The sequence below is a fragment of the Macaca thibetana genome, chromosome 8 (assembly GCF_024542745.1).
Source record: "Macaca thibetana thibetana isolate TM-01 chromosome 8, ASM2454274v1, whole genome shotgun sequence".
Lineage (NCBI taxonomy): Eukaryota > Metazoa > Chordata > Mammalia > Primates > Cercopithecidae > Macaca > Macaca thibetana.
Window position 1 is genome coordinate 104212404 of NC_065585.1, and position 12831 is coordinate 104225234.

The 12831-nt window shown below is 38.3% G+C and overlaps 1 protein-coding gene across 2 annotated transcripts in view; it reads right to left on the reverse strand.

The window, feature by feature from the left end:
• The window catches only part of LOC126961192 (disintegrin and metalloproteinase domain-containing protein 32), a 171146-nt gene that overhangs the window by 130533 nt on the left and 27782 nt on the right, over positions 1-12831 (reverse strand). For both annotated transcript variants that reach the window (XM_050801303.1, XM_050801304.1), the window contains exons 3-4: positions 12481-12542; positions 1942-2017 (exon numbers count right to left, since the gene is read on the reverse strand). In XM_050801303.1, coding sequence (XP_050657260.1) covers positions 1942-2017; positions 12481-12542 — 138 coding nt within the window. The remainder of the gene's footprint in view (positions 1-1941; positions 2018-12480; positions 12543-12831) is intronic.

Sequence of the window (12831 nt, forward strand, 5' to 3'; positions counted from 1 at the left end):
GTTAATTTCTCTTAGTAACTGATAGATCAAGTGTTCAGAATCTACAAAAGGTTTGAACAACGTGGTTAGTATGACCTAGTTAATACATGCAGAATACTATACCTAAAAACTTTAGAATATATGCTTTCTAAACACTCATGGAACATCTACAAAATAGAAACCATACTCCAGGCCATAAAGCGGGACTCAACAGATTGCAAAGGAATTAAATTGTACAGAATTGGTCTCTCAGCACAGTACAATCAAGCTAGAGATACACAGAGTCACAAACATTGTCACAGATGTGAAAATTACATAATTTCCAATACCCAATGGTGCTGTAAATTTTATTATAAATAAAGTTAAGATTTCTTAGTAACACACTGCTTAGATGGAACTAAGGGAAGGAAAAGGGAGCAATAAAACAAAATGATGATCCCATCCAATGTAAGTGAAGCAATATATCTAGTTTAATATTTCAACAAATTTTTATTATATTCCAAGTATATGCTAGGTACTTTTCTAGGCACTGGTGTTACATCAGTGAATAAAACAGACAAAAAGCCCTGCCCTTGGGATGATTATATTGCACTGGGGAGACAGAAAATAAAGTAAATAAATAAAATATATATGATAAATCATGTATTGATAACTGCCATGAGAAAAGGGCAAAAAAAAAAAAAAAGGTAAAGGAAATGGGGTGTTAAGAGTAAGAGACCAATTTAAAGTAGGGGTTAGTCAAGGACTAATAGGGTGATTCTGAGTAAAGACCTGAAGGAAATGAGGACGAAAAACATATGGGTCTGTTGGGAAACAACAAGCATTTGGATACCGGGAAATAGAAAGTATGAAGTCTTTGAAAGGAGAACATAGCTGTTATATTTGAAGAACAACAAGGCTGGAACAAAGTGAACAAGGTAGAAAATAACAGGAAACGAGGTCAGAGAGGTAAAAGGGAACCAGGTGATTCTGGCTTTCATTCTGTGAGTGGTGGGAGGCCATCCGTGGAGGGTTCTGAGCAGAGAAGCAGGGTAATCTGACTATGTCTTAACAGGATCAAAATGGTCACCATATTGAGAACTGACTAAGGCCGGGCACAGTGGCTCACACCTGCATTCCTAGCACTTTGGGAGGTTGAGGTAGGCAGATCACCTGAGGTCAGGGGTTCGAGACAAGCCTAGCCAACATGGTGAAACCCTATCTCTTCTAAAAATATAAAAATTAGCTGGGTGTGGTGGTGCATGCCTATAATCCCAAATACTCAGGCGGCCGAGGCAGGAGAATCGCTTGAACCCAGGAGGTGGAGGTTTCAGTGAGCCAAGATCGCACCATTGTACTCTAGCCTGGGCAAAATAAATAAATAAATACAAAAATAAATAAATAAAATAAAGGGATAAATAAATAAAATGAAGGGATGGGCAAGGTGAGGAAGCAGGGAGATTATTCAGGAAGTTATGGCAATAATCCAAACTAGAGATGGCGTTTACTTGGAAATGGGTGGTCTCAGTGGATGGAGGCAGAGGAAGAAGGTGGATGCTGGACGCTTAGTTTGAAGGGCAGGGTCAATAGGATTTATGGATGTATAAATGATGGATGAGATGAGGAAGAGTTAAGAAAAAAAGAAAGAGTTTTTGATCTGTGATTTGTGTCTCATAACATTTGTGTCCACATTTCTTGTTAATTTATATTCTTACAAACAAAATATAAATAAATAATACATATTTTATTTAACAAAATATCTATTAATTAAAAAAATAGTGACTATGTTCTCGGCCACGTGAAAGGTGCTAAGTCAATCTAATTTGTCTTTACCAAAACTTCAGGAAAAGCCTGATCATTAATCAATAAATATCTTAAATATATCCCCTGTGAATCCTGAGAGACTTCTGTATAATAAAGCATTTATTTAATGTAAAAAAACATTTTTTTAAAAAACTATAAAACACAGAATTTAAATCGTACCTGAATATCTGAAGAACGAGCATTCATGGATCCTTGATCGTACAAATAAATCATAAAATTATCTGCTAAAAAATATCTGAATATAAAAAAGAGGAAATTTTTTAAATTATTCTTTTTGAAACATATAAAAACACAGTAAACTTGACACTCTCAGCCAAAATCTGACCCACCTTCTGTTTTGTAAATAAAGGTTTATTGAAACACAGCCACACCCATTCACCCACATATTGTCATGGCTCTTTTCATGCTATAAGATGAGAGATTAACTAGTTTTGACAAAGAACATATGGCCTTCAAAGTCTAAAACATTGACTGTCTGAATCTTTAGATAAAACATCTGTTAACCTGATATAAAGGTAGTATTTTCTTTTGACATATATTTAATGTTTACTTAAAGCAATATACATTTACTCAAAATAGTTTTCCTACCTTAATGGACTCCTTTTAAGAAGAAAAGAAGAGACTGAAAGAAGAGCATTCTAAAATGTAAAAGATGGCCGGACGTGGTGGCTCACACCTGTAATCCCAACACTTCGGGAGGCCAAGGTGGGCAGATCACCTGAGGTCAGGAGTTTGGGACCAGCCTGGCCAACATGGTGAAACCCTGTCTCTACTGAAAATGCAAAAGTTACTTGGGTGTGGTGGTGGGCACCTATAATCCCAGCTACTCAGGAGGCTAAGGTAGGAGAATCTCTTGAACCCAAGAGGCGAAGGTTGCAGTGAGCTGAGATCACACCACTGCACTCCAGCCTGGGCGACAGAGTGAGACTCCGTCTCAAAAAAAAAAAAAAAAAAAAAAAAACTTAATAGACATAAACAGGATGTTGGATTGTAAGAGTTTTCTGTTCTTACATTCTTTATAAAGCTTTATTACTATGCACATATATTACTTTTATAATGAAGTGGAAGAGTATTGTATAAAGGTCATATTCATCTGAGCATATGTACTGAAACGTCCAGTCTAAGTTCAACTTTGGTATTAATCCCTGTACTCATGATGCTATTTTAGTTATGCTTCCTCACTTCATGTTCACTCTTCAACCCAACGTAACTTAATTAGGCCATCCACACTAGCTTCTGTTGGAAAGCCTCCACTCAAACCGATCTCACAAATATTACTAATGACCTCCTGACTGTCCAATCCAAAAGACAGTTTTATGTCAAGTAAAAATATTCTGAGGCAGCCAGGTGGGGTGGCTCACTCCTGTAATCCCAAAACTTAGGGAGGCCGAGGTGGAGGGATTGCTTTGGGCTCAGGAGTTTGAGACCAGCCTGGGCAACAAGGCAAAACCTCATCTCTACCAAAAATACCAGAATTAGCCAGATGTGGTGGTATACTCATGTGGTCCCAGCTACTCGGGAGGCTGAGGCGAGAGGATCACTTGAGCCAGGAGTTCAAGGCTACAGTTAGCTGAGATTGCACCACTGCTTTCCAGCCTGGGTGACAGAGAGAGACCCTGTCTCAAAAACAAATACATAATAAAAATAATTTTAAAATAAATAAAACAAAAAAATAAATAAATAAAATACTCTGAAGTATTTCCTGCTGTGGACCACATTCCCCTTCTTGAAACCATCTCTTCTTCAGCGATAATGATAGATACCACTTCCTCCTGGCTCTCCTGTCTTTCTACATTTTTAAGTCCCTTTATTTGGATCCTTCCTTCATCCCTTAAATGTTTCCATGGCACTCAATTCTAGGCTGATTCTCTTTCTTACCTTTAACATTCACCCCCACCTGTATAGATTTATCTTGTTCATTTCTGTGGTTTCATTTACCGCTTATATAAAAAGGTTGCTTTGAGTATTATAGCTTTGCAATATATTTGAAGTCAGGTAGTGTGATGCCTCCAGCTTTGTTTTTTTTTTTATTCAGTATTGCTTTGGCTATTCAGGGCCTTTTGGGGGTTCCATAGGAATTTTACTATTTCTGTGAAAAATGTCATTGGAATTTTGGTAGGGATTGCATTGAATCTGTGGATCATTTTGGACAGTATGGCCATTTTAATAATATTAACTCTTCCAATCCATGTTCTTTCCATTTATTTGCATCTTCCTCAATTCCCTTCATCATGTTTCATAGCTCTCAGTATACAGATCTTTTACCTCCTTGGTTAAACTTACTCCTATGTATTTTATTTTTTGTAGCTATTGTACATGGGATTGTTTTCTTGATTTCATTTTTGGAAAATTTGTTATTAATGTATAGAAATGCTATGATTTTTGTATGTTGATTTTATATCCTACAACTTCACTGAATTTGTCTATTGGTTCTAACAAATTTTGGTGGAGTCCTTAGGGTCTTCTATAAGTAATCTACATATAAGATTATGTCACCTGCAACAGGAACAATTTAACATCTCTCTTTCCCATTAGGATGCCTTTTATTTGTTGTTCTTGCCTAATTGCTCTGGCTAGTACTTCCAATACTATGTTGAATAGAAGAGGTGAAAGAAAATGGGCATCCTTATCTTGTTCCTGATATTAGATGAAAAACTTTCAACTTTTTATCACTGAGTATGATGTTAGCTATGGCTTTGTCATATATGACCTTTATTGTTTTAAGGTATATCTCTTCTAGGTCTAATTTGCAGAGAGCTTTCATCATGAAAGAATGTGGATACTCACACTTCTCTCCCCCATTCTAAACTAAATTAACTGCCATCAGGACATTTCCCCTTGTGGGATAACAAGCACTTCATATCCAGCATCTCCAACAGGGAGCCATAATACCTGACTCAGGTCTGTTCCCATCCTCCCTCTACCCCACCAAATCCCTGCCACCACTATAGTCAATCTGTTATTACATCTTTTTTCTGTCACATCAGCATTTTCTCAAAAACAGAAAAGGGAGGCTTGTTTCCAAGATGGCCAAACAGGAACAGCTCTGGTCTGCAGCTCCCAGCAAGATCAATGCAGAAGAGCAGTGATTTCTGCATTTCCAACTGAGGTACCTGGTTCATCTCACTGGGACTGGCTGGAGAGTGGGTGCAGCCCACAGAGGGTGAACTGAAGCAGGGTGGGGTGTCATCTCATGTGGGAAGTGCAAGGGGTTGGGAGATTTACCTTTCCTAGCCAAGGGAAGCTGTGACAGACTATACCTGGAGAAACTGTACACTCCTGACCAAATACTGTACTTTTCCCACAGTCTTAGTAAGCAGCAGACCAGGAGATATTCTCCTGTGCCTGGCTCAGCAGGTCCCATGCCCATGGAGCCTTGCTCACTGCTAGCGCAGCAGTCTGAGATTAACCTGCAATGCAGCAGCTTGATGAGGGGAGGGTCATCCGCCATTACTGAGGCTCGAATAGCCTACAGTGTAAACAAAGTGGCCAGGAAGCATGAACTGGGCGGACCTCACCACAGTTCAGCAAGGCCTACTACTTTTATAGATTCCACCTCTGGGGGCAGGACATAGTAGAACAAAGGCAGCAGACAGCTTCTGCAGACTTAAATGTCCCTGTCTGACAGCTCTGAAGAGAGCAGTGGTTCTCTCAGCATGGTGTTCGAGCTCTGAGAATGGACAGACTGCCTCCTCAAGCAGGTCCCTGACCCCCATGTAGCCTGACTGGGAAACACCTCCCAGTAGGGGCCGACAGACACCTCAAACAAGCAGGCACCTCTCTGGGATGAAGCTTCCAGAGGAAGGATCAGGCAGCAATATTTGCTGTTCTGCAGCCTACACTGGTGATACTCAGGCAAACAGAGTCTGGAGTGGACCTACAGCAAACTACAACAGACCTGCAGCTGAGGGGTCTCACTGTTAGAAGGAATTAACAAACAGAAAGAAATAGCATCAACATCAACAAAAAGGACATCCACACCAAAACCCCACCCATAGGTCACCAACATCAAAGACCAAAGGTAGATAAAACCACAAAGATGGGGAGAAACCAGAGCAGAAAAGCTGAAAATTCCAAAAAAAAAAAAAAAAAAAAAAAAAAAGAGCACCTCTTCTCCTCCAAAGAATTGCAGCTCCTCACCAGCAAGGGAACAAAATTGGATGGAGAATGAGTTTGACAAGTTGACAGAAGTAGACTTCAGAAGGTCGGTAATAATAAAACTTCTCCGAGCTAAAGGAGCACATTCTAACTCATCACAAGGAAGCTAAAAACCTTGAAAAAAGGTTAGACAAATGGCTAACTAGAATAAACAGTGTAGAGAAGACCTTAAATGATCTGGTGGAGCTGAAAACCATGGCACGAGAGCTTCATGACACATGCACAAGCTTTCAATTCAATCAAGTGGAAGAAAGGATATCAGTGATTAAAGATCAAATTAATGAAATAAAGTGAGAAGACAAGATTAGAGAAAAAAAAAGAGTGAAAAGAAACTAACAAAGCCTCCAAGAAATATGGGACTATGTGAAAAGACCAAGTATACATTTGATTGGTGTACTGGAAAGAGACGGGGAGAATGGAACCAAGTTAGAAAACACTCTTCAGGATATTATCCAGGAGAACTTCCCTAAACTAGCAAGGCAAGCCAACATTCAAATTCAGGAAATACAGAGAACACCACAAAGATACTCCTCGAGAAGAGCAACCCCAAGACACATAATTGTCAGATCCGCCAAGGTTAAAATGAAGGAATAAATGTTAAGGGTAGCCAGAGAGATAGGTTGGATTACCAACAAAGGGAAGCCCGTCATACTAACAGCAGATCTCTCAGCAGAAACCCTACAAGCCAGAAGAAGTGGGGGCCAATATTCAACATTCTTAAAGAAAAAAATTTTCAACCCAGAATCTCATATCCAGCCAAACTAAGCTTCATAAGTGAAGGAGAGATAAAATCCTTTACAAACAAGCAAATACTGAGAGATTTTGTCACCACCAGGCCTGCCTTACAAGAGCTCCTGAAGGAAACACTAAACATGGAAAGGAACAGCCAGTACCAACCACTGCAAAAACATGCCAAATGGTAAGCACCATCAATGTTATGAAGAAACTGCATCAAGTAACGGGCAAAATAACCAGCTAACATGATAATGACAGGATCAAATTCACACATAACAGTATTAACCTTAAAGGTAAATGGACTAAATGCCCAAATTAAAAGACACAGACTGGCAAATTGGATAAAGAGTCAAGACCCATTGGTGTGCTGTATTTAGGAAATCCATCTCATGTGCAAAAACGTACATAGGCTCAAAATAAAGGGATGGAGGATGATCTACCAAGCAAATGGAAAGCAAAAAAATTTAAAAATTAAAAAAAAAAAAAAACAGGGATGGCAATCCTAGTCTCTGAGAAAACAGACTTTAAACCAACAAAGATCAAAAGAGACAAAGAAGGCCACTACATAATGGTAAAGGGATCAATTCAACAAGAAGAGCTAACTATCCTAAATATATATGCACCCCATACAGGAGCACCCAGATTCATAAAGCAAGTCCTTAGAGACCTACAAAGAGACTTAGACTCCCACACAATAATAATGAGAGACTTTAACACCCCACTGTCAACATTAGACAGATCAATGAGAGAGAAGGTTAATAAGGATATCCAGGACTTGAACTCAGCTCGGGACCAAGTGGACCTAGTAGACATCTACAGAACTCTCCACCCCAAAACAACAGAATATACATTCTTCTCAGCACCACATCGCACTTATTCTAAAGTTGACCACATTGTTGGTAATAAAACACTCCTCAACAAATTTAAAAGAACAGAAATCACAACAAACTCTCTCTCAGACTACAGTGCAATCAAATTAGAACTCAGGATTAAGAAACTCACTCAAAACCACACAACTACATGGCAACTGAACAACCTGCTCCTGAATGACTACTGGGTAAATAAAATAACAAAATGAAGGGAGAAATAATGATGTTCTTTGAAACCAATGAGAACAAAGACAAAATGTGCCAGAATCTCTTGAACACATTTAAAGCAGTGTGTAGAGGGAAATTTATAGCACTAAATGCCCACAAGAGAAAGCAGAAAAGATCTAAAATTGACACCCTAACATCACAATTAAAAGAACTAGAGAAGCAAGAGCAAACACATTCAAAAGCTAGCAGAAGGCAAGAAATAACTAAGATCAGAGCAGAACTGAAGGAGATAGAGACACATAAAACCCTTCAAAAAATCAATGAATCCAGGAGCTGGTTTTTTGAAAAGATCAACAAAGTTGATAGACCACTAGCAAGATTAATAAAGAAGAAAAGGGAGAAGAATCAAATAGACACAATAAAAAATTGATAAAGGGGATATCACCACCAATCCCACAGAAATACAAACTACCATCAGAGAATACTATAAACACCTCTACGCAAATAAACTAGAAAATCTAGAAGAAATAGATAAATTCCTGGACACACACACCCTCCCAAGACTAAACCAGGAAGAAATTGAATCTCTGAATAGACCAATAACATGTTCTGAAATTGAGGCAATAATTAATAGCCTACCAACCAAAAAAAGTCCAGGACCAGACGGATTCACAGCCAAATTCTACCATAGATACAAAGAGGAGCTGGTATCATTCCTTCTGAAACTATTTCAAACAATAGAAAAAGAGGGAATCCTCCCTAACTCATTTTATGAGGCCAGCATCATCGTGATACCAAAGCCTAGTAGAGACATAACAAAAAAAGAGAATTTTAGGCCAATATCCCTGATGAACATCATGTGAAAATCCTCAAAAAATTACTGGCAAACCAGATCCAGCAGCACATCAAAAAGCTTATCTACCACGATCAAGTCGGCTTCATCCCTGGGATGTAAGGCTGGTTCAACATATGCAAATCAATAAATGTAATCCATCACATAAACAGAACCGATGACAAAAACCACATGATTATTGATGCAGAATAGATGCAGAAAAGGCCTTTGACAAAATTCAACAGCCCTTCATGCTTAAAAAAACTCTCAATAAACTAGGTATTGTTGGAATGTATCTCAAAATAATAAGAGCCATTTATGACAAATCCACAGCCAATATCATAGTGAATGGGCAAAAATGGGAAGCATTCCCTTTGAAAACCCGCACAAGACAAGGATGCCCTCTCTCACCACTCCTATTCAACATAGTGTTAGAAGTTCTGGCCAGGGCAATCAGGCAAGAGAAAGAAATAAAGGATATTTGATTAGGAAATGAGGAAGTCAAATTGTCCCTGTTTGCAGATGACATGTTGTATATTTAGAAAACCCCATCGTCTCAGCCCAAAATCTCCTTAAGCTGATAAGCAACTTCAGCAAAATCTCAGAATACAAAATCAATATGCGAAAATCACAAGCATTCCTATACACCAATGATAGATCAACAGAGAGCCAAATCATGAGTGAATTCCCATTCACAACTACTACAAAGAGAATAAAATACCTAGGAATGCAACTTACAAGGTATGTGAAGGACCTCTTGAAGGAGAATTACAAAGCACTGCTCAACGAAATAAAAGAGGACACTAACAAATGGAAGAACATTTCATGCTCATAGATAGGAAGAATCAATATCATGAAAATGGCCATACTGCCCAAAGTAATTTATAGATTCAATGCTATCCCCATCAAGCTACCAATGACTTTATTTGCAGAATTGGAAAAAACTACTTTAAAGTTCATATGGAACCAAAAAAGAATCCGTGTTGCCAAGACAATCCTAAGCAAAAAGAACAAAGCTGGAGGCATCACACTACCTGACTTCAAACTATACCACAAGGCTACAGTAACCAAAACAGCATGGTACTGGTACCAAAACAGATATATAGACCAATGGAACAGAAAAGAGGCCTCAGAAATAACACCACACATCTATAACCATCTGATCTTTGACAAACTTGACAAAAACAAGAAATGGGGAAAGGATTCCCTATTTAATAAATGGTGCTGGGAAAGCTGGCTAGCCATATGTAGAAAGTTGAAATTGGATCCCTTCCTTACACTATACACAAAAATTAACTCAAGATGGGTTAAAGACTTAAATGTAAGACCTAACACCAGAAAAACCCTAGAAGAAAACCTAGGCAATACCATTCAGGACATAGGCATGGGGAAAGACTTCACAACTACAACACCAAAAGCAATGGCAACAAAAGCCAAAATAGACAAATGGAATCTAATGAAATTAAAGAGCTTCTGCACAGCAAAAGAAACTATCATTAGAGTGAACAGGCAACCTACAGAATGGGAGAAAATCTTTGTAATCTACCCATCTAACAAGAGCTAATATCCAGAATCTACAAAGAACTTAAACAAATTTACAAGAAAAAAAACAACCCCATGAAAAAGTGGGCAAAGGGTATAAACAGACACTTCTTAAAAGACGACATTTATGCAGCCAACAGACATATGAAAAAATGCTCATCATCATTGGTCATCAGAGAAATGTAAATAAAAACCACAATGAGATACCATCTCACGCCACTTAGAATGGCGATCATTAAAAAGTCAGGAAACAACAGATACTGGAGAGGATATGGAGAAATAGGAACGCTTTTACACTGTTGGTGGGAGTGTAAATTAGTTTAACCAATGTAGAAGACAGTGTGGTGATTCCTCAAGGATCTAGAACTAGAAATACCATTTGACCCAGCCATCCCATTACTGGGCATATACCCAAAGGATTATAAATCATTGTTACTATAAAGACACATGCACACATATGTTTATAGTGGCACTATTCACTATAGTAAAGACTTGGAACCAACCGAAATGTCCATTAATGATAGAATAGATAAAGAAAATATGGCACATATACACCATGGAATACTATGCAGCCATAAAAAAGGATGAGTTTATGTCCTTTGCAGGGACATGGATGAAGCTGGAAACCATCATTCTCAGCAAACTATCACAAGGACAGAAAACCAAACACCGCACATTCTCACTGATAGGTCAGAGTTGAACAATGAGAACACATGGACACAGGTCGGGGGACATCACACACCAGGGCCTGTTGGGGGCTGGGGGGCTGGGGGAGGGATAGCATTAGGAGAAATACCTAATGTAAATGACAAGTTGATGGGTGCAGCAAACTGACATGGCACATGTATACCTATGTAACAAACCTGCACGTTGTGCACATGTACCCTAGAACTTAAATAAAAAAAAAAAAAAAAAAAAAAAAAAAAAAAACTAAAAACATACATACACACACAAAAACCAAAGGAAACTCCCTATCTCTATGCAGCCATAGTTCTGCTTCTCATTATTTTTCATATAAACTATTTGCTGTAGCTTCCGAATAGTCATTAGGCTATCATAATCATTAAGCGGTTAATTTCTCAAAACGATATACACATGCCCTATCCCTCTCCCAAGCTCAGGGCCCTCCATTTCTCAACACTGCTTATAGTCTTAATAAGATGTTCAAATGCAATGTGAGCTCTCTAACTTTCCCTCATACTCTTCCCAAAGATCTTTGGGTTATCATCCACCATATTCCTTTTCTCTTCCGCCTAAAAGAGTAAGTTAACCTTTTCTTTGGGAGAATTACTTAGTATCTTATACACAATAAACCACTTGTTTACATCTTTTTTTTTTTCTTTTTTGAGACAGTGTCTCGTTCTGTCACCCAGGCTGGCATGCAGTGGCACCATCTCGGCTCACTGCAACCTCTGCCTCCCGGGTTCAAGCAATTCTCCTGCCTCACCCTCCCGAGTAGCTGGGATTACAAGTGCATGCCACCACGCCCAGCTAATTTTGTATTTTTTAGTAGAGACGGGGTTTTCCCATGTTGGGCCAGGCTGGTCTCGAACTCCTGACCTCAGGAGTTTGATCCACCTGCCTCAGCATCCCAAAGTGCTGGGAATACAGAGAGCCACCACGCCCAGCCTGTTTACGCCTTTCATCTCTCTTTTCTTCTCCTTAAGAAATTTTCCGTCAACCAAAATATTTTGTTTTCTCTTTCTTCAAAATATTCATGTAAGCCTCTTTTTTCTCTGAGGGATGTTTTTGAAAAAGTCCATAATTGCTACCTCTAGTTTCTCATAATCCACCTCTTTCCAATGCCATGTAGTCTAGTTTTACTAGTTTAGCTGAAGCTGTCCTCTTGAATGTCACAAATGACTTCCAAGCCAGCCTTTCCCAATTGGGTTTACATCAGAGAATTAAACCCTATAGAAAATCATTTCAATTATTTAATAATTCTCTGAAGAGTAGCAAAGCTAGGACTATTTTCTATAAAGTATTTGCCAGCTCTGCAACATTATAAGATCTGTATTAAATCCCTATCCCATATTCCTCATGATCATCCCACTTCTCTGATAAACCCTAACTGATATAAATCAGCTACAGATTTACTTATTTTTGTGACATCTGCCCTAATGATATAGGTCCTGCTGGTCCTGCCAACTTAATATTATAAATCAGTCTTCAGGAGATAAGTCCCTGTTTTTTGTTCTAACTCCCATTTACCAAAGACTACTTGAGACATTAAAACCAAACTTTAATTAAGCCACAGGAGAGCATCTGTTTACTTAAGACAATTAAAAAAATTAATAATAACTCCATGTATTTTTCTCATACTCCATTTTCTATTATGAGTAAACAGCTTCATAGAAACAAAATAAAATCCAAAACTAAAGAATAAAAATTTACCTCTGTTTAAGGTGCACAGTGTACGGTTTCTCATCTATTGGAATAATATAGGATATTTGTTCCTAGAGAATTGAAAACAACCGAGAGTGAAGACAAATTCAATACAAGAAGCAAAACAATAGTTTTATATCAATTAATCTCTTCCAACAATGCTTAAAACATCTTCATTACATTTCTCAGACTACATGTGATTTAAAATCTGCAGCAAAACATCAAAAAAATAAATATTTATTTTATAATGGACTTTTACTATTTCCACACAAATAAACCCAGTCTAAGGATTGACATAGGATTAAAAATCTACCTGTAACTAACCTGTAACCTCTTATGAATGAATAGGCCACGCGCTAC